This window comes from Aspergillus pseudonomiae (genome assembly GCF_009193645.1).
Source record: "Aspergillus pseudonomiae strain CBS 119388 unplaced genomic scaffold BDV37scaffold_26, whole genome shotgun sequence".
Lineage (NCBI taxonomy): Eukaryota > Fungi > Ascomycota > Eurotiomycetes > Eurotiales > Aspergillaceae > Aspergillus > Aspergillus pseudonomiae.
Window position 1 is genome coordinate 292,462 of NW_022476018.1, and position 25,563 is coordinate 318,024.

The following is a 25,563-nucleotide window of genomic DNA, read 5'->3' on the forward strand; positions in this document are numbered from 1 at the left end:
ATACGTATGGCTGTGACAGCTTTACATGCGTAGATAGTCGCGAACTGGTCTCAGTTCGCATGTGACTGGATTAGCCCTATACGGCTATAGAACCGGTTCATTGATATGAAGAATATTAATACGAACTTGAAAGTATGCGCATTTAGCAGTGGCCTGAGGCCAGTTGATCAGTAACGTGAAGCACGTTTCTGTGTCATAGGGTTGCTTGATGCTCAGGGAATACCACCAATGTCATTAGCAAAGTTCCTATGACCCGGAATTCATTCCGATATTCCATCGCCTCGTGCCACTGGTAGAAGTTCAACGCATCTAAGAAATGCAAGAGTTCTTAGTGGCTTCCCCAATATACAGGAAAGTACTGGAAGAACTCTGCAGCCTGCTGTACAGCAAACCGGATAGGGAATACCTGCATGTCACCTGGTATGGTCAACTCCACAATAACTAGCGACAAAGCAATATTTGTCCCGCATTGTAGTTAAATCATGCTGCCTACCGTACCGCCAGGAACGCCTTTGTCCCATATATTCGCGGACAAGCGGTCTGACTCTACCCCACAGGTGATAATGGTAGCTAATCCCTGCTGGTCACTGCTAGGCGTGAATATTCATCCTTGACGCAGGCTATTTCTCCGCAGGAAATTGATTGACTCCTCTCTGAGCAAATGAAGCGTCGCTGCCTGGATGAAGCTGATTTCGTCATCATGCATAGCAGTACAATAGAGTCCTGGGGTGGATACACAGGCGATCTCCACTACTCTTGCTAAATCGTCTTTGAGAAGGATATCCATGAACGATTTGAAGACTTCGTGGAGCTCTCTCCTGGTACCAGAAGCAACCCTCGGAGGAATTGATGGTGGAGGGGAGCCTGGGGGGCTGACCAAGTAGAGGTGATTGATTATCGCATGCCTTAGCCCACAGAAGCTCCACTAGAGGAAATTGTCTTCAGGAAGGCCACGATCGCAGGATTGGTCTATGGGTGATCAACAGCCGTTGTAAAGTAGTAGACCAAGCTAAAGCATTCGTCTTTGTCCTACATTTCCGACGTCGGCTATCGAAAATAGGGGCAATTTCTCAATGTATCCTACGATGTACGTTCTTCGGAGGTTAGTATCCTTCACAAGGCTCTCCCGTAACCCGCCATTCACGCGGGTAAGTCGGCAGTTGAGCCCCTGGGTGACCTCCGTGACATATATAGACTTGTCTACTACCGGTATTTCCGAAGGCCCACCAAGGCGTGAGGTATGGCCATATTAGGATGTTCAGGAACTTGGTATTAGTTTAAGGGGCCAGGGCGACATTGCCATACGCCAAGTTTCAAGCCGTTGGTCAGCAGGCAAGAGCCTTTTCTATCCTGCCATCTTCCATGGTACGCGTCAGGAGTAGGTGCCAGATTCTCGAAGTTTAGCCGCCACAGGGCCAGAGCCGAGGCCGGTAGGCTGATTGTTGAGGCGCGGCCACACAGTTGTGTATGCTGGATTATAGCAATTCTCATTCCAGTTAGCAGACGCTGCACTGTAGCAAAGTCTGTGTGAAGGCGCAGTGCATGATCGAGGAATGTATCAAAAGCTACGAGTGTGATAAAGAAACTCCCAGAGGGTCATTGACCAGTAGGGATCACAAAACGCCATTTATACAGGACCAATCAGACCCAGACCCGTACGACAGTTCCTCCTCACAACGACATGGCATGCCCCATGGACACTGCATATACGATTCTATTCTCTGAACCAATTCATCGAGAAGCCTATTTGAAGGTATACACCTGGATGAACTTAATGGCATGGCTACATTGACATTTGTGTCTGTCATGCTTGCACAGAGAAACGTATTGTAATGATGCTGAGCCCATCCTGAAACCAAGTCACTCTAGATACCACCATGTTTCAAAAGAGGCTTAAAGAGGGGTTTGAGAAATTAAAGGGGCCAAAGATACTAGACAGTCGCACAGCATATCCATGCCCAACCCTTGTTCTGAAAGTATGCAGTGGGGGCTTCTTTTAGGACAGGATTGACACCATAGGAAACCACGTTTTCGCTTTCCCGTCCTCTGATTTGTGCCTCTAGCTTTCTTGATATATGCAATCCTCGCTAGTGGGGGTCCTGAGCCATGGCAGATATCTCACCGTACATTGTTTCAGGACCCTGATAATTACTTCTCAAGACGGACTGGACAAAGCCACAGAATGTGCTAATTATTACGGCAGGTCAATAAAGTAGGAACAGTAGCGTGGACCCCGGGCCAAATAGGGCCGAGAACATTCCAATGTGGGTTCGATTCCTCCCGTCAGCCAGAAAGAGATGTCTTTGCGCTTTAGTGCTGACGCGACGGCACAATGAAAAAGGAGAAGATTCTTTATACCCAAGCGTAAGCCTGGGGAGACAAACATAAGCTGGACCCCTCGGATCACGTAAGGATGATCCTAAAGGCGAATTTGCAATGATCAACATCACTAAGCGTTATCTAAGCTAAACCTAAATGACATAGCGCTTGGACCCTGCACAGGCCAGGGTACTTGAATGGAACAAATTTCATAGTGAAATCACGCCGGAGACAGCAGGGAAACCACCTCGGTAGACTGAGTCTAGTCCCACCAACAATTCGCTCCCTCGTAGGGAAATTAGCGCTCGCCCGAGGCGTCCAGGCAACAATGAGAATCCAAGTAGAATAGAAAACCCTGTTGGGGATTAGGCTACGCTAAGCTTTCTATACGGTCAGCCTAAGTTGGTACGGTGGGTCTCGGGGTCCGAGGGTTCCTCCCTCCATGAAATAGACGAGATTTCCTGACCGATCTTTTAGGCAGCCGTATTCTGGGCTTATGGTTCCAACCATCAACAAGGAATCTCTGGGTTACGGGTGGGCGACGGTGCAGTGGTAGCCCCGGGCTTAATAGGCTCTGCTATGCGAAGTTGAGACGTGGTTCAGTGACCCGTTCTTCCGTCTTGACTCTTTCCCATGAAAACTGGGTGGCCTATTAGCTGACGAGGTAATCATTCTCTTTTGGGATCGACCGGCCGGAAATGGCTTGGATTATGCCATTCATGACAAGGGGCCAGCAAAATAATAACGTCAAACTTCAGATCTGTACCAACCACTAGTACATAGTAGGTAAACGCTGCGCGTCCACGCCATTTCCAACCTATTTTGAGGTCAGGTTACCGTAACCAAACATCGGGCACTATCCTTTAGCCCCTAATAATTTGATCGCAGCAGGGTGAGAAAGTGGAGCTCAGTCCAATGGATAGAAGAACCAATATCCCAGTTCCGAACCGCGTAGGCGTTCCGACACGGAGAGCGCATCGCTTGCGCAAGCGAATTTTGATTACTCGATGGTCACTGCGTCTCGTATTAATGCGACCATGCGCCAATGCCACGATGATCAGCCTAATGAATCAAGGGTCTTCTCGACCTCACTTGCGATGGCCATGTATTAACGTCGCCCGTTCAGTAGCACAATGAATCTCCACTTATTCCTAGATCCCTTCTTCATACCCAGGCATTGATTGGCACAGGCAGCACGGAGATACGATGATTTGCAATCGGGCAAGGGTGATTGTGGTGGGCACTCTGGGGTTGATCCTACTATGGCTGTCGTCGTCTTCGCTGCTTCGGCTCTACTACCTGCTTCGAATGCCATTCGTATGGAAAGCCTCTTCAGCAGACGCGATCATATCCCAGCAACACGACGACTTCGATGTCACATTCGCTGACTACGATGCGAACTACTCCACATATGCGACCGGCATACGACCATACATACCTAGGAGGATCCATCATATTCACCTCGGGTCGAGTTCGCCTCCGAAAAATTGGCTGGATGCGAGAGCGGAATGCCTCAAACATCATGAATTCTGGGAGTCTCACCTTTGGACGGACGACAATGCGGACAGCTTCGTGCAAGAAAATTATCCGCATCTCTATGCAATGTGGACCAACTATCCATTCAATGTACAGCGCGTGGATGCGTTGCGCTACATGATTCTGCAGAAATACGGAGGTAGGGCCCCAGCGACCGTTGCGCAAGTAGCCATGCAACCGTTGACCGTGAATCTTCATAGGCGCTGTCCTTGACTTCGATCTGGCGTGCAAGCGATCGCTGGAGCCGTTGCGTCGATTTGAATTTGTCGCGCCGGCCGCAAACCCCGCGGGATTCTCGATCGGCATGATGCTCGCAACCCCCAACAACCCCTACGTCCATGCGCTCGTTGACAATCTCCCGGTATACAACCAAGTGTGGCCATTTTTACCATATGCGACCGTAATGTTCAGTACGGGCTGCCACTACGCGTCGTAAGTGCTGCACAATACCCCGGTCGCGAACCAAGGACCTTCGCTCACGTTGCTTTTGTAGGACCATCTTTACCCTGCAATCAAATCGCACGAGTATCCGGATTCTCGCAGGACCCTCTGATCAACCGAGAATGCACATGCTCAATGGGGTAGTCAACACGCCACTTTTCAGACATTTCGGCTCTTCTTCTTGGCACGGGCATGATGCGCGGCTGATTACGTTCTTCAAAGATCTCGATCAGCGCATTTTGTTTGCTGGCCTTGTCTTTGTCCTGGGTAGTACGGCAGTGATTATACTGCTATGTATCAGTCGGAGGCGTGCACCACGGCCCGACGACGAAGAACGTCGCTTGTCGTCATTTGCGATCAAGTGGATGACCAAGATAGCTTAAGCATTTCAGGAGGCTGGTATAGATTCTAATCATTTGCTGTTGTTGTTACTTTCAGCGTATATACAAATTAAACTAAACTATATTGTTTCGTGGTATCGTTAACTGTTCCACAGCCCGAGTAAAGCACTAGACTAGTCTTTCCAACGTGTTGAACCACATATATCGGCTGACCACCAGGTATAGCCCACGGTCCCAGGAATACTGGCTGTCGTGCTGACTGAATGCCGCTCGTGAGACTCGATATGTTTGCCATGAGCTAACAATAATCGCTTTGTCATTGTATGCAGCCAAGGGAACGACGTCGTGTACCGTGTGATCGTCGATCCGTCTACCGAGTGGCGTGGTAAGGAGTGCTTTCAGAATGCGCCAGGTGAAAGGGATCGAAGTGGGGATTAGGTCGAGGAGCGAGGAGTACTTCCGTAGAAGTGGCGTACTTTGTAGCATGTATGCGACGGGCGCATCTGGTGTGGATTGCACATATTTGCTACCGAGAGCATTAGCATGGTGCCTTGAATGGGAGGAGGCTTAATGGGAGCGTACCGCACACCGGCGCTGACCGATCGGTGGTTGATATGGCCGGATATACCGCCGTTGTCAAATGTGACTATCTGTGGGATGGCATCAGCGACACAGCGAAAGCGTATATCTCATTCAAAGGCATTCATACTAGGTCAACATGCCACTTTTCTTTATAGGAAGAAACGAGGTCCTTAACCATATCCTCGTCCCACCATTGCTTGGGATTATCTTGGAGTTCGGCAACATCTAACACAACACATCGATCCTGGGCGATGTGTAGCTGTTCACAGCTACTGTGAAGCTCACTTTGTCGCTTGTCTCCCAGCCCATCGTAATTGCCTAGTCGTATATCAGACGCTTCGCTCATTGCTTCTATGGTTGGCCATCTACCCACCCGAAGATATAACCAATAATGATCGCTTCACATCCGGGTCCGTTCGGCGATAGGTAATCGTGGGACTAAAGAAAAGCGTCTCATCGTCGGGGTGTGCGGTCACTAGAAGGATACTCCTGGCGTCCTGGAATGCGATCGGAACGAGACGAGGATCGTTTGCCAGGGAATATGCGAGCAGAAGATACAGTCCAAGAGAGACTGCTACTATTAGGAGAGTGAGAGGAAACGCCAGACGCCTCAGGGTTTGCCCTCGAAGCATTCGACTGAGACGCTTCAACAGCCAGCAGACACGCATGATATGGATCATGAACAATATTACCCGAACGAGTAGTACAGCTGTCAAGCTGAGCGGATATCGCTCCTAGAGGTCCATTTCCCCAAGAGTCAGTGACGCACTCGGAGTCCACGGGCTCCGTCGGCGCCGTCTCACCGTCATCGACCAACATTGCTGCAGGGTCAACCAGTGGGGGTCTGGACCCGTGGTTAGTGGATGTAAGGCTGGATTAGGGCTCGAGTGGCGACCCACCCCCAAAGGCTTAGCAGAGGCTTAACTTCTCGGACCAATCCGGGTCTATTTAATGCGACTGCCTAACAGGCAACCTTATTCAAGCTCGGAATGAAGTCTTACCCTGCAGAGGAAATGTTCCGAGGAGGCTTGGTCGAACTTTTTCCGCGGGCCAAAATGCCTCGGATTTAGCCCCAGGCCGAGGGGCCATTCTGACCAACACCAACACGATCACCCGTCCCCACTGGCAGCATTTCAGACAAATGTGCCAAAGTACTTGGGCGGATGCGACTGTCTAATTACCTTCAGTATGATGTATCGGCCTTTTGGCTTTTCTTCGCCCCACCACCGAATGGGGTTCTACGGAAGGCCTAGATCGTCTTGAACCATCCAACAGCACAAAGTCTCGTATGCTGATTCGTCATGTTAAACTTGCACAGTCAAATGATGCGAACTAAAAGCGAGTAGATTTTACGCAATCGGGCCGTGTTATTTTACTTTAACTTTCACACTACTTTCGCTCCAACCTTCTGACAAAGCCTTTTGGATAGCATAAGTAGGGAGATGGGGCCGGCATTAACTCGGGGAATATATGTGAATTCGATTCAAGCCGCCCGGCAATATTCAGCGACACCAGATTGTGTAGCTGAGTCAAGATAAATTGGACGTGAACGGTTGATAGGAGATACATCTTCGCACCAAATAAGGTTTGGCAGATTACGAATTATATCCATTATTAGAGAGTCTATGCGTAATAGAATGTCACTCTGGAGCATACGAAACCTTCGACCAGTCCCTGCATAACCCAAAGGCCGTGCGGCAAAATTTCCCGAGCTCGACTACGATATCAGTCTTTCTCCATGATCCTTGTGCGTGATGTAACAGGCGTGCAGAAGGGTCCTCAATGGATTTCGACCCCATATTCCCGTATGTGCCTCTTCCGGGGCTGTTCCCATTAGCACCAAACCCCAACCAAGGCAGAGAAGCACAACGTACCTAAATCCAGTAATTGGGAGCACCAAGATATCCCCGACAACCTTGCTTTGCCCTCCATCTGTTAATCCGGACAAGGCATTCCACCGCAGCCCAATAGTTGTTGCCAGCCATCCCTTTACGGAGTCTGTAAAGGCTGCGGGCCCCGTAAGCAGGAGGGGATCGATTCTCCGTAGCATAGCCTGGTCCTGTGGAGAATGTTTATGACTGCCCTTGCTAGACGTTGTGTTCTTGAGACTAGCAGAGAGGCGATCGAGGAACGTTTGGAAAATGGGATGTCCTGGTGCCGCCGCGAGCGACCACTGTGTTAGCTGAACAGGCTCGGCGTAGCCCATGCGCCAGTATGCATCGCTCTCTGGCGGACAATCGGCTTCGAGACCCACGATCGCTCGTATCTGGCCAGCGGGCCCATAGAGCTGGTTTGTCTCTGCGTCCTTCCAATTCCGGAGATCGTCTGTCGTAATCCAAGATGAGGGGCTTCGAAGTGGTTCAGTGTCCATGTCGCCGTACTACCCACAATGACATCAATTAGAACATGCCCCATGGCTTTTCATGGAATCACCATCCGGACACTCACAATCCCTCCAATCCATTTCGCCACCAGTATACGAAACACATCAGACCTTTCCACATTGCTGGGGAGGGAGTAGAACTGCTCCTCTAGCTCAGGCTCGAAATATTTGACGAATTGCGCGACACCCTCATCGTCCCAGAGAAAGTAGGCCATTCTGTCTTCCTCGACTGCCTCGAGCCATCTTGTCGCGCTTTGGCGCATCACCGGCGACCATGTCTCAACTTGCGTATTTTTCCATGTTTGGTGGACGATCAGTGGGATCTCAGAATGCGGTATCCTTCTCTGGGTCGACAAGGTTGCTCTTCGTGTAGCTAGTTTTGCTGCGTCCACGATTGTCTGGGGTCGCGAAGTCGGATCGTCAAGCCATTCTTCGGGGATATGCCATGCTGCGACGTTGTTATTCGCGATTGTCGCACAGCAGGGATTGCCATAGCGGTCTGACGAGACTCACCTCCGCCTTTTCCCGTCTGGGATTGTACGTATCTAGCAAGAAGGGGATATCCATGTTCTTCACTCGGAATTTCACCATAAGACCATTGGGCGGCGCAAATAAAAATAAAGGCCAGGGCAGATGCTACGACGACTAATCGCCGGAAGCGCCAGCGGGGCAGCGGCATCATGGCAGGATGCGTAAACAAGAATTGTTAAGCAGTGCTAGTGGTTGCTATGCAAGATATTATCTAGCCATCTTCGTATTGGGGTCCGTGTGAAGGGACATTTGCTGACGCACCGGTCATGTCATGGAAGGGCCTGTAAGGGCCAGGCGAGAACTTGAGTTTGCAAACGAACTGGGCCGAAATGGTCTCCAGGGAGCTGCACGACGCTTTCCGTGGAACGATGATCGCACCGACCTTAGCTCATAAATGGACACTGACTTGCTTCAGGCAACAGTCCGGCAATAATTGTAATGTGGGGCGAGTTATTCCTTTACCAGTAAAATGATTTCCAACCTATGGGTGGTTTAGGAGAGGTTTTGGAATTTCTTTTTTTTGCATGACTATTTATTTTTATCTTACAAAGTTGTTGGCTCTAGGCCAAGATGGAATTGTTTGCCTCATAGGTACCCGCTTACAACGCGTTACGCCAAATGAGAGTGAGACGTTAGACAGAGCTGCCTCTACCCTGTGCGTTGGTGGGCCTTAGCCTCGCGTAGAGTGTCTAGTGCTGACAATGTAGTTTCATCGTTGTTTTGGATGTACAACCATGCCCAGAGACCCTTTTGTTATCGTTGCTTTCCAGGGGTATCCTGGGGCCGTATTCCCTCCGCACACATTGTGAGACCAGTTGAAATTACTATTTTAGATTGCCTTCTGCATCATCAGCTAATTGGATAATCTTACCCCCTTTGCCAACGGCCTAGTGACCCTCATTAAGCCTAGTCCAGGGGCTCAGAGGCCATATTTGGTGCCCTGATATGATATCTCTCTTATCGTCAAGACATCCAATATCCACAGGCTAGTGTACAGGACCACTGCAGCTGTACCCATCAGGCTCGGTGGTGTTCAGCAACCATATCGTCTACCGGCTATGATCTGGTATCTACATTAGTTGGGTACACAGAGAAAGTGGGACGGATATAATTTTACAAGACCCCTCAATGGAATCTACTTCTATCTTGGCACATCCTGGAAGTGGCCAGGGTGATGGTTGCATTATACGTCAACGTTTGTCGAAAGCGCCTCGCCCTGAACCACTGTATTAGATGCCCCTTCCTCACACCTGAACTAATTCCTCCCAAAACAATAATTGCGCTACTATGTGAACTGGCTCGTACGAATTTGTTTCTATGGCCCAACAATGTAATCTGGCTATGAATATAGGGAAGATTCACATGGCAAAACAACACACATTCAGGTATTTATACCTATGTACAGCATTATATAGCTTACAGACACGGCATCTCGGAATACGAACGGATTGCCGAAAGTCGACCTCCCTGAGCAAGTTACCATTGCCTGAACAGCAACACAGACATCCTTTCTGACGCTCAATGAAAATGCCAGACAACCGTCTTCCTCCTAGTCTTCATCGGGATCCTCAACTGATGTTGCGTTCGGTATATGCACATCTACACCAGCAATCTCCTTCAATAACGGTAGCCTGTCACGATGCTCCATGAGAAAGGAGATCTGGGCGTCATGCTTACTATTGGTCCCCACTGTATATCCTAAGATACACAGGTACTCCAGGTTTGGGGGGAGAATGTCGATTAAAGAAAACGATGGTTCCTCCAAGCCACCCTTGCTCATACTGGCACGTGCAAGGGCCATCAGTAGCTTGATTCCTATACGGAGATGTGTCATAGCGGTAAAGTCTCGGAGCGACATAGGCCGTCCCTCATTGGAAGCCTCCCCATATGGATCCTTGACGCTATATTCGTCCTCTGTGTCCCAGTACGCTGGTCGCTCAGCAAAGAATTCCTCATCGACATCCACCTCGAGCGTTTGTAGCGTGTTTGTATGATATAGTAATGCATCTAGCAGATGCTGCTCTATGAACATAGCGTGGCTGCCATCGACAGAAGCTCGTCCGCCGATCGAGTATTTGAATTCTTGAAGTCTTTTGCACGACGTGATGATCTCGGCCAGGCTTCGGCTGGAGTAATTCGAGTTCTGGATGTAAACCTTCTTGAAGTTAGTGGATCGAGGTTCGAGCTCTATACTTTCGTGTCTATCCTCAATAGCATCCACCCTTATGGTCTCCACGGCTGGCAAATTGCCGACCAACTTCATCTGCTCCGCAAAGTCATAGTTCTCGTAGAACCGCTTATCGCTCAATATAGGATCTTTGTTGCTGAGACAGCTCACGTCGCGTAGATTTTGCAGGTACGGTATCTCCGTCGGATTGGCAGTCGCCCGCTCCAAGAACGCTTGCAGCATAAGATAACATTCCTCGGGCGAATCGAATCCACGACTGATCACGGGAAAGGCGAAAGACTCTAGCTTTGGAGCGACGGAGATCATCAACGCAGTCAGTGCCTGCGTGAGATGGATTAAATCGATTTTCCGCTTCGTATCGTGAAAGCTACCGCCGAACGTTAGCACGGTCTGTACCATTCTTACGTGCATACATGCTATCGACTCACCTCGATTCACGTGGTTGATGCGTAACGATGTTCATCATCATGTCATGCTGCTTGCCTTGAAACCCGGCCTGGCGTATTGCGCCCTCCAGTAGCTTCCGGTCCTCCTCGCTAATTTCTCTCGTGGTTTTCAGATCGGGCGGCTGGAGTGGATAGGCCACGGCGCGGTCCAGCTTCACATGACGGACGTACTGGCCAAGGGCCGGTTGTCGCAGTATGGACAATAGTGTGCCAAACACTGTGTCAGTGTCTTCGACCGTCCGTATATATACTCGATGGAGATCTTCTGGAGTCGGTGCACGGTCCAGGTGGTCAACCCTGGGACAGCCCGATAAGAAGGCCATGTTTTTCCACTGCCTGATCGGGTCGAATTTATACCTTGCAGCAATACTCCGACGAGACAAATTGAAGATCTGACTCGTGTAACCGCACCTCATGTCTTGAAGTATGCGACAAGGGGAACTTCAAGTTTTTTTTTATAATCTCGTTGCCATAGGCAAAAACTCGACCGTGCCTACGGGTAAAACAGGCAGATGCCTTGCTGCCTTGTTAGCGTGGTTCTTGGCGCAGGCCGTTTTGTTTCTCACAGAACTCTGGACGACATTGTGTGTAGCCCTCTCTTGTGCACTTTCCCAACGACTATTCTACATGTTGCACCTGGAATTGATCGACTCTGGGTGGCTTTATTCCTGGTCTAACGCCTGGGTGTTATTTGAGCGAATCGCCGGTATATCTCCACATTTTCCACCAACACAATATGCAATTTGATCTATTGTTCTTCGGCTGCAGTTCATTGTTCTTCAACCATTCACCTCCACATGATCTCCCTAGAAGCTTAAATATTCGCCCATCCCCCATGATTTGGAAACTCTGGCACTCGTACTATGGACAGCATATTTGAATAGGGAGACGGAAAACAAGAACATCGAATCGGAGACGGGACAGATCCAAGATGTCAACCATGAGAGCATTCCAGTTTGACGATGTGCAAAGTGGTCTGCAGTCGAGAGCCATACCCCGTCCCCGACCAGAGCAAGGCCAAGTGATCATCCAGGTCAAAGCAGCTGGTCTGTGTCACTCCGACTGCATCATCCTCCAGGACGATCAATACAGCATGATCATGAAGCGACCGATAGTACTAGGTCACGAAGTCGCCGGGACAATCGTTGAACTCGGTCCAGGAGTCTCAGATTACGAAATCGGTGACAGGGTCGTGGCAGGTATCCCCACACGTCCCGTAACCGAGGACAGTTTATCCAAAGCAGTCGGGCTCGGCTATGACGGCGGCTATGCAGAGCAGACCATGGCCTGGATGCAGAATCTCATCCGTATCCCGGAGGCCGTCTCTTTCGCACAGGCTGCTGTCGCGGCTGATTCGATCGCAACTGCCTATCACGCTGTGGTCACCGAAGGTCAGGTCGGCCCCGATAGGACCGTGGCTATTGTTGGGCTCGGCGGACTGGGTCTCTCGGCCGTTCCGATTGCTGCTATTCATGGAGCTCGGGTGTATGCGGTGGATATTGATGAGAGCAAATTCCCTCTTGCACGGGATCTAGGGGCTGTTGGGTGCGCCAGCGGACTTGATCAATTCCCTGATATCGCGTTTGATACTGTGGTTGACGTTGTTGGGGCTGGCATAACGACTGCGGCAGCAGTGAACGCTGTCAAACCATGCGGTCGCGTGGTAGCTGTTGGTCTAGCTTCGAAGGAAATGAGCTTGGATACTCATGCTTTAATTACCAAGAATATCACCCTGCAGGGATCGATCGGGTCAAGTCTGGAAGAGCTAAAGGAGGTCTTAAGACTCATCGCTGACGGACGCCTTACTCCCATTTTAGAGGAGATTTCTTTCGACAGTATTCCAGCGGGACTGGAGCGATTGGCGGAAGGAAAGGTGACTGGCCGTTTATTCACAAATCCGACTTCCTCTAATCGGGGCTGACGCGGACTGAGGACATCCTTAGATCCTGATTCAATCGTGTAGCTATTAAATCGCGCCTGCTACATGCAGTGGTGAAGATGAATAGCGACCAAATTAGGAATGGCCAAACAAAGCAAACATGGCCCAATTTGAAAAGAAAATTGGGACTTTGCAAGGCGGTGAAAATGGCGGTAAATATCTTGGACTTGGAGGGGTGAATTTACTAGGGCCTCGGCAATAGACCTAATTGGTTGGTAATATTTACATTGCCTGCATACTCGAACCCCTCATCCTTTCTCCCAATTCCAATACTTCCATCTCAATGCTCTCCTGCATTCATCCTCAACGGATCAGCCACTGCCACGATGTACGAGTGTGAGACTTGCAGGGACACCTTTTGGGACCAAGATGACTACGAGTGGCATATGGAGGACTACGGCCATTGGCCGGAATGTGAGACATGCTATCGCACCTTTCGTAGCTCTCGTGCTTGCCATCAACACATGAATGACGCTAGTCACTGGGCACCCCGCTTCAATTGTGAGACTTGCTCGCGGGACTTTAACTCCCAGACTGCTGCCAATCAACATATGACGGCAGTGGGACACTGGGCTCCCAGAGTGCCCTGTGAGACTTGCAATATGCGGTTTTCCACCGAACAGGCGGCGGAATCGCACATGAAGAGTAAGGCTCACTTTAAAAACTACTGCCGTAGTTGTGAAATACGATTCCAGAGCGAGAACGATCTCCGCATGGTAAGACATTTCCACCTGACCGTATCTGGGCTTTCGAAACGTAGTCTCTGGAGCCCTGACATATAAATCGATAGCATCTCAATTCGAAGATTCATCGCGGAAAGAATGTCCAGTGTCCATTCTGCAAAGCCAATTACACTTCCGCCAGTGGCCTTGCCCACCACCTGGAACGAGGCTCCTGTCCTCGTGCCTCCACACTTAACCGAGAAACCATTCTCCGCATAGTTCACAAGAGGGATCCGCAGGGTGTCATTACGAATAAGCAAATCGAGTGGTATAAGGAAGACAGTTCCCACTACTCTGCTACTGACCACGCCTTTAACGGATCGTCCTGGGAGTGCTACCTATGCCATCGTGGGTTCCGCTCGGTCAAGGCCCTGGATTCACATCTCAACTCTTCGGTCCATAAGCAAAACGTGTATCATTGCCCGAACTCCAATGGTAGATGTGTCAAGCAGTTTACCACCCTCGCTGCACTCTTTAACCACCTAGAAAGCGAGGCATGCTCGTTTATGCGGTTTGAGAAGGTACGGAAGAACGTTGACAGAATTTTCCAGTCACGGAAAACAATTTCTTTCGGACAATAATCGGGATCCTACCATCTTCTACTGTGCATGTGCCTTTCGAACATGCGACCAGAAGCTATTCGGCTCGTGTTTCAATGTATGGGGTGGTCCCACCAAGAGCGTGGTCAGCTTTTCGGTAGTTTGACGTTGATTTAATGCCTGAAACCTGCTCGATGTTCGGAGGCCAGATCCTCCCTGAACGGCTGAGTGTATGTCCCAGGATGAGTTAATACCAGCAAGCCGTTATTATGACTTTAATCCAGTGTAGGACCTTATGTGACTTGTCGGGATCCTTGTTTAAAAAACATTCATATAAGTCCCTAGTATACGAGTCACATTCCTAAACTGGGGTTAGCGCTACGCCCTGTCGGCGTGTCGGGCAAACCAATCTCACCACTAGCCTTCAAAGAGTATCCTTGACTCATAGATGAGCGGGGAAACATCATCAGATAATGCAAGCTTTCATGGCGTCTTTCCGAACCACGCAACCTTAAAAGCTACTCGAACCCCAATTGATTTTGATCATCACCCCTAGAAGAAAAGGACTACCCTGCCTCATTATCATTTCAGTGAGAACCAACGAACAAACCATCAGCAGAATGTCCTCACCAAACCCCCTCGAAGGCGTCCCGCCACATATCCGCAGCCTCCTCACCACCCTCCACAAGCAATCCACGACCCAAGAATCCGCCCTCACAGATGCCGACTTTGAAAGCCGAACCTTTGACGACGTCATGCGCGACAAGTTCATCGCCCTCGATGAAGACAAATCCCAATATCTCTATCAGCTTTGTCGCATCATCAACGCCAAGACCGTCGTCGAAGCCGGCACTTCCTTCGGCGTGAGCACCATCTACCTGGCCCTTGCCGTGTCAGCCAATGTAGCAGCAACAGGTGGTACGGGCCGTGTGATCGCGACCGAAAACGAGCCAACCAAGGCGGCCAAGGCCCGGGAGCATTGGGCGCAATGTGGGGACGTCGTTACCAATGTGGTTGACCTGCGGGAGGGAGATCTCCGTGAGACTTTGAAGACGGACGTGGAGGCGGTGGACTTGCTGCTCCTTGATAGTATGTCTCTTCTCCTTGATCTCATTCCTTGCGTACTTCACCTTGCTAATTGTTGTCGGTAGTTTGGACTCCCATGGCTTTGCCCACGTTGAAGCTCATCCTGCCGCATATGCGATATGGCGCTGTTGTTGTGGCGGATAATACTATTGCCGCGGCAGAGAAGTATAAGGAGCTTTTGGATTTTATGCGCGATCCGGGTAGCGGATTCGTTAACATGACGCTGCCGTTTAATAATGGGCTGGAGGTTAGTACCTATTTGCCCGCACAGTAGAGCATTAATCTCCTGAGGACGGTGGGAGGCCGGAGATATCTACCGCAGAAAGCCGCGCCTCGGCCATACATGATAGGAATGTGAATAAACCGAGTTAGACACGATTGAGCCTTTATTTCTTTAATTAGGCACGGTATCTCAGACACGTTGGTCAAAATGTAGACCTTGGAACTCTGTAGTCAGATTTCCTACAGGTCTAGGAAAATATAGACCCTAAGATACGAGGAAGTCACTGATCCAACCGTTGGAAATATATCTTCTGAAATGCCGGATAATGGGGTATGATCGTCGAGCACTATCACAATAGGGGTATACTTTATCATAGTATCTTTTATAGAGACTTCTAACAAGACGTTAAGTGAATCCGATCGCTACTATGTACGGATCATTTATTGAGTCGCGCCGCCAGTGTTGCTTTCCTGATGCTCCACTAAGCCTAATCCGGGTACATCTTCTAGGAGCCTTGGGTTATAGGTAACAGAAGACCACCAGTCCAACAAACATCGCCATTAGCAACTGATCATGAATAGGTCTGACAAGCACACTATAGTATCTCATGCTGTGTTCTAAGATTGATGAATCGTGTATAACTGCACTTTTCGGGCATTGACAGCCGGGGTTACGCATCGTCTGGCCGGCAGCGGTAGGCTTTGGCAGGTGCTACATTGGCCTGTAACGAGAAGAGCTGGATCGCCTGACAAGCTGTTTCCACCGGGTTTACCTGATTTATGGGAACTATGTGGTAGTTGGGTGGATGGCAGGTTCTCCAACTCAAGTATCATCCATCGCCGTTTCCGGAATGCGGGCTCTGGACTCGGGTACAGGCTGGAAGCGGTCGCAGACCAGGATCAGGGCAGCCATTGCGCAGCACGAAATCGTTCCATTTCTCATTTCTCCAGCTGACATCTACATAAGCATAGCAGATTTGATGCATCTGTCAACTTGAGGTATTTGGATACGGCAAGCTCGATGAGGGCTGTCGATGCTCGAACTTCTCTATACATGTTTATAACCTAGACGTTTGTTACTACGAAATTCGAAGCCACACAGGTCTTTGCTTCAAAATGGTAGCTGACTCACCATTTGGCTGCCTCTCTCGGCGGAGGGTCCAGCTCATCCTCTCCATCTCCGTCTTTCTTTTGCTCCTCTCCTATCCCTTCCGTTCATCTATCGTACCCTCGGTGGTGCCAGCTAACTCGCCCCCAATCGCCCGTGAACTGCCTGCTCGCACTCTATTATCGCGTCCACTATCCCACGATGGAACCACGATTCCTAAGATCATCCATCAGACATGGTTTCCCGCGGGCAGCAACATGAGCGAGCGTGCTCAAGAATGGGTACATGGCATGCGTACGCAGAACTCGGACTGGGAATATGTGCTTTGGGATGACGAAACCAATCGAATGCTGGTTGAGCAGTATTTCCCTTGGTTCTTGCAGACTTACGACAGTCTTCCGAAAGAAATCCTCCGGGCGGACATTGTTCGTAATTTTTATATGTATTTGTTTGGCGGGTAGGTCCTTCCGAGCGCTTCGCCTAGTCAATCGTTCGCAATTGTAACTAATTGCACAGGATGTACGCCGACGTGGATACCGAAGCCTTGCGCCCTGTCGCGCCGCTGTTTGCCGGGCATGAAACCGCTCTTGCCGCACACCAAGACCTCCTCTCGTCTGCCCCGACATTTCAAAAAGCCACCGTGCAGCGCGCATTCCTAGGTCGCATGGCTCGCACTGTAGATATTCTGAGTTCCGCTGCGGTGCCCAACGGCTGGATGGCATCGCCGCCGGGTCACCCGTTTTGGCTTCTTCCGGTTCTCAACGTGATCGAACACCCGGAGGGAACCGGGGATGGATCTGTCGAGGGTCTGACCGGACCCGGGGCACTGAGCCTGATGATCAAGAAATACTGGGACAACTTCAAAGACAATTCATTGCGACAGCATGCATGCAAGACGATTCAACGGCGGCAGCCATCCTGGCAGTTGTTTTGCGACGAGAGTGAGCTGGCCATGGGCGCGCACATCCAAGACGCGCTGGTGCTCCTGCCAGAGAAGCAGATCTACCCCTTCAGCTGGGTGGATGATGCGAACAATGCCTCCGTTTGCCAGGCGGCGTGGGAGAACCCGACGTTCGATCCGGAGGAGTGCAAACGATTGATGGAGGTGGAAGCTTGGCCTAGTTACTTTATTACGTATTGTACCCATTCGTGGTGAGAGTTGTATACCAAAGGTTCTAATCTTCGTTTTTACTTGTTACCATAGAATTGGATCAATTCGAGTTCTTAACTTTGTAATTATTGTAATATGAGCGATACTTTCTATTTCATCACCGCACCTTTGGGGCCCATATGGTCATTTCTAGAGTTCCACAGAGTTAGTGGGACTAGAAGAGTGCGGATTAAAACGGAAGACTAAAAGGCTTGAACGCGACTGCCGTGCGGGTCCCTTCTATTCCGCAAGCGGGTGACATGTTCGGGGGCAAGGAATGTAGGATGAGTTCATTTCAAGGTTTCATCGACCCAAACAATTCGGATTGGGACGCTTCGCAGGACCAAGAAATGCAAAGTCAGACAAAGCTAAAAAAAAAAAAATCAAGCTAAGTCTGCCTCGGCTGAAGGTAACATCGGCTGGTACCTGACTCGGCTTCTGGGGTGCTCCTGCCATGGGCTTTAGTCGCAAACGGCGAAGCGAGCACAGAACAGGGGTCAAGAGATTATTCTTAGCTTTCCAACCCTTTTTCTTTTCAGGGTCTTACCGTAATGACCGTAATGTGGAGTGCGCTCAGCGAATGGAAGGTGTTCCAGGCAACCATGTTTACTCCCTTGGTTAGGGCAACGGGCAATCACACCCATCCGCTAGTTCCGTACAACAGCCCCAGTCGAATGATACCTAGACCTCCAGTTCGCGAACTTAAGTAAGAATTGGAGCCAGCTTATGAATCTTTTTTTGGCTGCTGATGATATTGCGATTTTGCGTGTACACTTATCACTGAACACTTAATAGTCATGGCCGTCTGATGAAATGAGACGCCCCCTAGGCAAATGGACCCCACTTAACGAATTGGTCTTACATCGCTCCGTCACCTTGTCTTTGTTTGGGGCTTAAGTTGGGATTAGAGTCCCTTTGAGAAATCATAAACTTCTTCTGGTCGCAGAAATATCAGGGGAAACAAACGAGGTGAAATGACATATCACGAACTTAATGGCGGCAAAAAGCCGACATGGAATATCACCTTAGATATTCTGTACGTCTCTTGGTGGTTCCCGCGTTTACCGTAGCTGACCGCGAACAGATCCTGGGTCTTCTGGTCAAACCTCACGGTGTTGTTCAATAAATGGATCTTGGACTCGACGGAATTCAGTAAGTTGAATACAGTCGCGCTGCAGGATAATTATTCCAACTAACCGCCGTGTCAGGATATCGTGAGTGTGTTGCTATCTGAAGGTGTTTCCAATTGCTAAAGAATTGCAGCCATCCTTCTCACGACATGGCATCTGGTATTCGCTACGGTGGTCACTCAGGTCCTGGCACGGACTACGACCTTACTCGATAGCCGTAAGAATATCGAGATGAATAGCCGAATGTATGCACGCACGATGCTTCCCATTGGCCTGCTATACAGCGGCAGCCTCGTCTTCGGAAATATAGTCTACCTCTACCTCAACATTTCATTTATTCAAATGCTGAAGGTATTATCCCATCGCCCTGCTAGTATTATATAGCTCAAAGCAACGTGAAGCTGACAATTCCACCAGGCCGCCGGACCAGTCGTCACCCTCCTGGTCAGCTGGTCATGGGGAGTAGCGACACCTTCAGTGGAGGTACTGATAAACGTCCTAGTCATCACATGCAGTGTGGGCCTGGCCGTGTCAGGTGAAATCCAATTTTCACTACTCGGCATCTTCTACCAGATGGCCAGTCTCTTCTGCGACGCGAACCGGCTCGTGATGATGCAAATCCTGCTCTCTGATGACGGCCAGAAAATGGACCCGCTCGTCAGCCTCTACTATGCCGCGCCGGTCTGCGCTGTCATGAACTCCATAATTGCCTGGAATACAGAGCTCAGAGATTTCCACTGGAGTGTTGTCCCCAACACTGGCTATTTGACGCTGTTGTCAAATGCTGTGGTGGGATTCATGCTGAACGTGTCGATCTTTGTCCTTGTGAGTAACTCGGTCCCGCACATGCAACGAACAGGCTAACAATGTCTTCAGATCGGAAAGACGTCGGGACTGACGACGACGCTTGTCAGTATTCCGAAGAACATTCTGCTGATTGTTGCCTCGGTCGTGCTCTGGCACACGCAGGTGAGCACGATTCAGATCGTGGGTTATTCGATGGCTTTGCTTGGGTTGGTGTACTATTCTCTGGGATGGAGGACGATCAAGAGCGGGATAGAGAATATTAGGGCTTGGAGGAAGGACCCTGCTGGGAGTATATATTCGGATAGAGTCTAATTATATGATTTCATGCAATGAAAGTGTATCCATGTTTCCTTTAGAAAAAAATAATGGTGCTCATTATAGTGTATACGATGGATTTCGATGGACACAGGCTTACAGTTATGCGTTGAACAGTCTAGTTACAGTGCTTGTTGTGCTCGAGGAGTACGATACAGCCTCAACTGTTTGACTCCATCTTCCATCGCCTGTCTAGAAAATTGAATTATATCTAGAAAGGGTCTGGTTAGTCGTTAGCTTACCACCAGTGTCAGCATTTGTTTATGACAAGATTGACTCTACCGTCTCTCCTTGGTATTTGTAAGATCTGTCAAGTATCGCTTAAAGAAACCATGACCAACGACGCTCAATATACAAAACTTCGTAGATTGACACACCACAACTGAATCGTCTAGCCCCCCACACAACACGATCCCCAGCTGTACAGGTAAAGATACCACCGCTAACACCCCATGCTAAGCACCCTCCCCATCCAACAATTGCACCATACCCATAGAATGCGGCATCGAATCGACAAACCCATTCCTGGCATACAGCTTGCGACCCGGCACATCAGCTAACAAGTTCACATAGGTACCCATCAGTCTCCCATCCGGCGCTCTTTCCGGCGGAGGCGCCAGCGAACGAATTTTGCTCATGAGGTGTTTCAAAACCACATCGCCCAGGCCCTTGCGCTGGTGCTCCGGCAGCACGGCCATATCGGCGATGTGGAAATACCAGCCTCCGTCGCCGATGACACGACCCATGCCGACTGTGACTTCGTCTGTGGTGTCGTTTGAACGGGATTTGGCAATGTCCTTGTTTTCTGGCTCGGAGTTTCCGTTGTACGTAATGTAGCACCCGTACCAGCTACCGCGCATTGCGGCCTCCGCTTGGGCGGCGCTGTGGGGTGATAGACCCGAGGCGGAGCGGAGGTGGATGTAATCTCGTACTGAGGGGTAGCCTTGGCGGAGGGAGTAGCCGGGTGGGAGTGTGGGTGTATTTGACATGGTTGCTTTTCTGGTCGGATCTGCTAATTGGAGTTGGAGTTATAGAATAGAATGGTAACTACTCTGAGGGTGATATAAGTATTCAAGAGTTGTGAGAGTTGTGCGGGGTGAGAACTCCGTGGCTATCGGACTACGGAGTAGCTTCGGAGTTCGAGTTGTGGCTTATATGGCTTGGCTTCAGAAGCCCTAAGAACAGCAAAGGCGATTTTCATTGCATGCAGCACCATTCATCTGTAGACTAGAATATGGTTTAGCCTTTTGACTTGATTGATATTGCTTGCTGCCTGGAAATGGATGCATTATGTTCTTGTTTATAGTATGTTGAGACCCCGCCGTTGCGAATATTGTTGCAGGATCCACAGATACTGAGCCTGGTCCTTGGTGGTGCCCTTGCGTTGGACAATGGGACGAATGCTCTCGTCAACATTGCTTCGCTGGTTGTTGGTGATGCAAATGCCGACACTGAGGCGCGCGACAAGACACCTGCTTACTATACCTCGACTCTTTCAGTGAATGATGCTAAGCGCAACGAATCGCAGGAGTTTATAGTCTCGATTCATGATGCAGTCAATGAGAATGGAAGCGAGAAATACCCTCTTGATGTTCGGATGAATTGTTTTGTGACCAAGCTTGAAATTAATGATTCTGCTAACCCACCTCGCGCCATAGGCGTAGGGCTCCTCGACGGCAAATATTTGTACAAAGCCAGTCCCTTATCTAGCAATGGTAAAGCCGGTGTCCACTGCGTCGTGCGAGGTCATCATCGCTCGAGGGGTATATAACTCGCCACAAGTACTGAGCTCAAGAAACATGGCATCAAAGTCCCAGTCGACCTACCAGGCGTGGGGAAGAACCGTCAAGATCAATATGAAGCAATGGTACAGGTTCATACCCCGAAAGACATCTCCTCTCTGAAGGCATGTCCTTTCCGCCTCCACGGCCAATCTGACCCATGCCTTACACGCTGGATGAAATCAGTACTCGGCGACCGCGGCATCTACAGCTCTTCAGGTGTTCTCACATCGATGTTCTACAAGAGTACAGCCACTACTAGCGACGAAATTGACATCAATCTGTTCTCTGTTGTGGGTAACTTCCGGGGCTATTTCCCGGGCCACGCTGACAACGCCACTGCCAGGCACGACTAGTTCACCTGTACTGCGCTTGAAGCTTATCCTCGAAATAACGCGGGAACTGTGACACTTCGGTCTGCGGACCCGCTCAATCCGCCGGAAATTATGTTCAATTACTTCGACACCGGCATTGGCGACTACAGGGCAGACCTACAGGCTATGTATGAAGCACTCGAGCTGGGCTGTAGGGCTTTCAAGCATCAGCTCCTCCCCGTTTCTGAGGTCCTACCTGGTGCCAACGTTACCTCCCAAGAGGACATAGAGACTTATATCAAGGACACCGCATGGGGACATCCTTCTATGCGTACTTGTCCGATCGGCAGCGATGATGGCCCGATGGCCGTGCTTGATTCAAAGTTCCGGGTTCGTGGGGTGGACCGGTTACGCGTCGTTGACGGCTCTGCGTTTCCTCGTATACCGGGTACATTTCCTGCTCTGGCGATCTATACAGTGGCCGAAAAGGCCGCAGATGTGATTTGGAGTGAGATCAATATACCGATTGAACACACTAGATAACCTGTCCAGCCAGCCTCGCATTGCAGTCTAACTGTAGCTCATATACACTTAATTCTATTTCATCAATATCTCTCTTCAGGTCTATCCCCTTGTCCTACCAACCCCATCTTGGCGAACTTCCTCACAACCCCCAGAGTAGCATAATAGCTAAAGGGCAACGCAACACACCACAACCCCAGATTAATTCCCGCAGTCACAATCAAAGCCGTCGGCACAGCCTGCACCCCGAACCCGACCGCCACACCGGCAGTCTCAATCCCCCTCAGCAAAGAGCTATATCTGATCTGATCACCGGGCGAATCCGACAGATTCCCAATACACCAGTAGATATAGTTCTCGACCATGCCTAAGCTGATCCGCTCGAACATGTAGACCCCAAAGCCGCGCCCAAACGCGCTTTGGTCCGCCCAGTCCAGCACGGGCTTGGTATGTCTGTATTCGTTTTGAATCACCACGGCCCAGATCCACGTTGCGGTGTTCATGGCTGCAATGAGGCCGTATGTTGTTACAGCCCTTGCCTTCCGGCTTGGAAGCCAGGGTAGGTCGACGAGTGTACCGCCCAGCCAGGTGGCTAGCGTGCCGACTACGGCCGAGAGGAAGCTGCCGAGTGCCCGGGAGCGAACCGTGAAGTAGGTTGCCAGGTAGGTGCCCGGGTAGGCCTGGATCCAGCCGAAGTACCAGAACAGGGGCGTGAGGAGGAGGATAGATTTGCTTCGGGCGAGACGCCACATGGCACGCAATTCTGTGCGCCAGTTTATGTTCCTGGGGGCTTCGATGCGAGTTCCGTCGTCGCGTTGGACTTTCTCTGGGTTCGATAGTAAGAGGCCGAACACTAGACCCAGGCATTGGATGGCGATGAAGCCGAGATAGGTTTGGTATCCTACCTGCCCGCGTTTGTTGACGCTGTGGTTGATCCCCAGGGAGATGGCGCCGCCGATGATGTTTCCGAAATTCCGGAATGTGAACCACGTTGCGATGTACCGGCCTCGTTTGTGCTGCTCTGGATAGCCTGTGGCGATGGCGCCTTCGACGCTCCAGAAGAAGCCGGCACTGAGGCCGCAGGTTATGGAGCCAAGATAGACGAGCCAGGTTGCGCCGGTGCGGTTGTTCAGATATAGACCTGCGGCGTAGAGCGGGTAGCCGACTGACCCGATTGCCAGCGTGTAGCGGAACCCGATGATGTTCGTCAGCCAGGGGCCGGCAAAGCAGGTGACCGTCATAAAGGCGTACAACAGGGCGTTGGCGGCGTTCACCAGGTTCGGACTTTGTGAGCCCCCCACGCCCAGGCCGTTCATGGCGCTCCATATCCCTGGGGCACAGAAGGCGCAGAGGCCAACAACGAGGATTTGGAATAGCGTGCTGCGAATGAAGGATCGCCTTTTTTGCAGGTGATTCTCGCCATTGTCGGTTACTGTCGGGGATACTTGTTCTCCGTCCTTGCTGCTTGCTGTCATCGTGAGAACAGCGTTTGACCCCTCCTCTTTGTTTTTGATAATGTCTTGCGTGCTGGGGTGGGAGTCTCAATAACAGACTGGCTGACTCTTCACTCAGATTATAGATAGAGATCACTCATCATTCCCCAAGCACGCAAGATCATCCCCCCCTTGCATGATAACTATCTAACCTCGGCCATGGCGCGTCAAGAACCTGAAGGACCGGTAGATAAGGACCTAGACTTGTGACGCAATATGCAGAGGACCACTCATAACCGACAATCCTTGTCTTGCTCGAAGATTATCACAAGCAGCAGCCAAATGGCGGGGTTGGCGCAATCTTGGCGCCACTGAGCACATCATCGACCTATCGCACCGAGATAGTCGATGCGGGGATGGATGGCAGTTATATACCGAGCAGTCCAACCTTGTTCTCTCACGAAGACCCAACCCTTCCAATCCATATAGATAGACACAATATGACCACCTCCATCGAGCAATTGAATATCCCCAACCTCCTCCTCACCGACACCCCATCTCCAACCATCACATTCGAACCCTTCACGCTCCCCCCGACCAACCAACGCATTCTCGGCCCACCGCATCCCAGCAACACCGTGATCCCCCTAGCCCTACGCCCAACAGAGGACAGTAAACAGTCCCTCACTCTCGACGCCATCATTTCCACAATTGAAACCCTACAATCGCGCGATCAAGCCTTCACCAAATACCTCGCGCGCCACGGAACCCTCCTCTTCCGGGACCTCCCAATCCACAACGCGGACGACTTCAGTAGATTCGCCCACGCCTTCGGGTACAAGCCGCACGAGATCATCGGCATCGTAGTCGATCGCCCCGTACTCGCCCCGAATGTAGCCCCCGCCAACGAGGCACCGAAAGAAGTGCAGATCTATAACCACAACGAGTCGCCGCAGGTTCCGCATGCGCCGGAGTATATCTTCTTCTATAACCAGCACGCTCCGGCGAAGGGCGGGGAAACGCCGATTTCTTCGTCGTTGGAGTTGTTCCGGCGTGCGCAGGCGGAAATACCCGAGTTTGTGGATGAGCTTGCTGAGAAGGGCGTTCTGAGTCGGGTGGTCTACAATTTTGACAAGCAGTATGAGGGCGGGTCGACGTTGCGCCAGGCATTCGGGAAAGAGATCCAGGATGGGGACGATGAAGAGACGAGGCGCAGGAAGATCGAAGCGCAGATTGCCCGGTATGGTCGTGGGGGCCATACGACGTGGGAATGGACCGAGACTGGGATCGTGCTTACCCATCGACTGCCGGTGATTCGGACGCAGCCGGGGACGAATCTGCCCACGCTGTTTACTGGCCTGGCGGCGTACTATAAGAGGTTACAGGCAAATGACCAGAGGAAGAATGTGACGCATCAGCTCTATGGTGATGGGACACCTATTCCGGAAAAATACCTGGCGCATTTAGCCAAGATTACGGATGAGATTAGGGTGCTGCATCGGTGGCAGGAGGGGGATGTATTGGTTTTTGATAATATTATTGCACAGCATGGGAGGGAGCCATGGGAAGGGGAGCAGACGGATCGTGTGGTGCTGGCAAGTTTATTCGACGGGCCCTCCGTGCCCGGTGCTTATGGATTTGGGGATTGGGCACAGGTTGTGCAGGCACTTGATGGGTAGGGTACAATTGATTTGTCGCAGATTGGATTGGTATATTTATTATTCTCTT

At 50.6% G+C, this 25,563-nt stretch overlaps 12 protein-coding genes across 12 annotated transcripts; 7 read left to right on the forward strand and 5 right to left on the reverse strand.

Moving 5' to 3' along the window:
- Positions 1-3,525: 3,525 nt before the first annotated feature.
- On the forward strand, positions 3,526-4,679 carry BDV37DRAFT_282294 (glycosyltransferase family 32 protein; the record flags this gene model as incomplete). The annotated part of the gene is made up of 3 exons (XM_032087007.1): positions 3,526-3,994; positions 4,056-4,287; positions 4,349-4,679. 3 exons carry the CDS (start codon positions 3,526-3,528, stop codon positions 4,677-4,679), a joined length of 1,032 nt encoding a protein of 343 aa, XP_031942378.1.
- A 126-nt stretch (positions 4,680-4,805) lies between these two features.
- On the reverse strand, positions 4,806-5,887 carry BDV37DRAFT_282295 (PIG-L family deacetylase; the record flags this gene model as incomplete). The annotated part of the gene is made up of 4 exons (XM_032087008.1): positions 4,806-5,163; positions 5,220-5,287; positions 5,347-5,537; positions 5,593-5,887. 4 exons carry the CDS (start codon positions 5,885-5,887, stop codon positions 4,806-4,808), a joined length of 912 nt encoding a protein of 303 aa, XP_031942379.1.
- Positions 5,888-6,406: 519 nt separating this feature from the next.
- On the reverse strand, positions 6,407-8,373 carry och3 (glycosyltransferase family 32 protein). The gene is made up of 4 exons (XM_032078187.1): positions 8,116-8,373; positions 7,668-8,050; positions 7,094-7,599; positions 6,407-7,043 (listed from the first exon to the last, which is right to left on the reverse strand). Exons 1-4 carry the CDS (start codon positions 8,282-8,284, stop codon positions 6,860-6,862), a joined length of 1,242 nt encoding a protein of 413 aa, XP_031942380.1. The 5' UTR covers positions 8,285-8,373; the 3' UTR covers positions 6,407-6,859.
- A 1,309-nt stretch (positions 8,374-9,682) lies between these two features.
- BDV37DRAFT_282297 (uncharacterized protein) lies at positions 9,683-11,090 on the reverse strand (the record flags this gene model as incomplete). Its single annotated transcript, XM_032087009.1, has 2 exons — positions 9,683-10,688; positions 10,750-11,090. 2 exons carry the CDS (start codon positions 11,088-11,090, stop codon positions 9,683-9,685), a joined length of 1,347 nt encoding a protein of 448 aa, XP_031942381.1.
- A 350-nt stretch (positions 11,091-11,440) lies between these two features.
- Positions 11,441-12,860, forward strand: BDV37DRAFT_101689 (zinc-binding dehydrogenase). The gene has a single exon (XM_032078190.1). It carries the CDS (start codon positions 11,699-11,701, stop codon positions 12,686-12,688), a length of 990 nt encoding a protein of 329 aa, XP_031942382.1. The 5' UTR covers positions 11,441-11,698; the 3' UTR covers positions 12,689-12,860.
- BDV37DRAFT_101649 (putative C2H2 finger domain protein) lies at positions 12,861-14,298 on the forward strand. The gene is made up of 2 exons (XM_032078188.1): positions 12,861-13,422; positions 13,497-14,298. Exons 1-2 carry the CDS (start codon positions 13,033-13,035, stop codon positions 14,007-14,009), a joined length of 903 nt encoding a protein of 300 aa, XP_031942383.1. The 5' UTR covers positions 12,861-13,032; the 3' UTR covers positions 14,010-14,298.
- Positions 14,039-15,704, forward strand: BDV37DRAFT_101755 (O-methyltransferase). The gene is made up of 2 exons (XM_032078191.1): positions 14,039-15,056; positions 15,119-15,704. Exons 1-2 carry the CDS (start codon positions 14,588-14,590, stop codon positions 15,325-15,327), a joined length of 678 nt encoding a protein of 225 aa, XP_031942384.1. The 5' UTR covers positions 14,039-14,587; the 3' UTR covers positions 15,328-15,704.
- Positions 15,705-16,391: 687 nt separating this feature from the next.
- On the forward strand, positions 16,392-19,782 carry BDV37DRAFT_271024 (uncharacterized protein; the record flags this gene model as incomplete). Its single annotated transcript, XM_032084655.1, has 7 exons — positions 16,392-16,840; positions 16,900-17,189; positions 18,503-18,569; positions 18,618-18,685; positions 18,797-19,014; positions 19,081-19,488; positions 19,540-19,782. 7 exons carry the CDS (start codon positions 16,392-16,394, stop codon positions 19,780-19,782), a joined length of 1,743 nt encoding a protein of 580 aa, XP_031942385.1.
- Positions 19,783-20,078: 296 nt separating this feature from the next.
- On the reverse strand, positions 20,079-20,889 carry BDV37DRAFT_246315 (GNAT family N-acetyltransferase). The gene has a single exon (XM_032081746.1). The coding sequence runs from the start codon at positions 20,772-20,774 to the stop codon at positions 20,241-20,243; it is 534 nt and encodes a 177-aa protein (XP_031942386.1). The 5' UTR covers positions 20,775-20,889; the 3' UTR covers positions 20,079-20,240.
- A 186-nt stretch (positions 20,890-21,075) lies between these two features.
- BDV37DRAFT_282304 (GMC oxidoreductase-domain-containing protein) lies at positions 21,076-22,423 on the forward strand (the record flags this gene model as incomplete). Its single annotated transcript, XM_032087010.1, has 4 exons — positions 21,076-21,090; positions 21,128-21,548; positions 21,603-21,859; positions 21,923-22,423. 4 exons carry the CDS (start codon positions 21,076-21,078, stop codon positions 22,421-22,423), a joined length of 1,194 nt encoding a protein of 397 aa, XP_031942387.1.
- Positions 22,424-22,440: 17 nt separating this feature from the next.
- Positions 22,441-24,391, reverse strand: BDV37DRAFT_246316 (major facilitator superfamily domain-containing protein). The gene has a single exon (XM_032081747.1). It carries the CDS (start codon positions 23,875-23,877, stop codon positions 22,486-22,488), a length of 1,392 nt encoding a protein of 463 aa, XP_031942388.1. The 5' UTR covers positions 23,878-24,391; the 3' UTR covers positions 22,441-22,485.
- Positions 24,336-25,514, forward strand: BDV37DRAFT_282306 (uncharacterized protein; the record flags this gene model as incomplete). Its single annotated transcript, XM_032087011.1, has 1 exon — positions 24,336-25,514. The coding sequence occupies one exon, from the start codon at positions 24,336-24,338 to the stop codon at positions 25,512-25,514; it is 1,179 nt and encodes a 392-aa protein (XP_031942389.1).
- Positions 25,515-25,563: the final 49 nt, after the last annotated feature.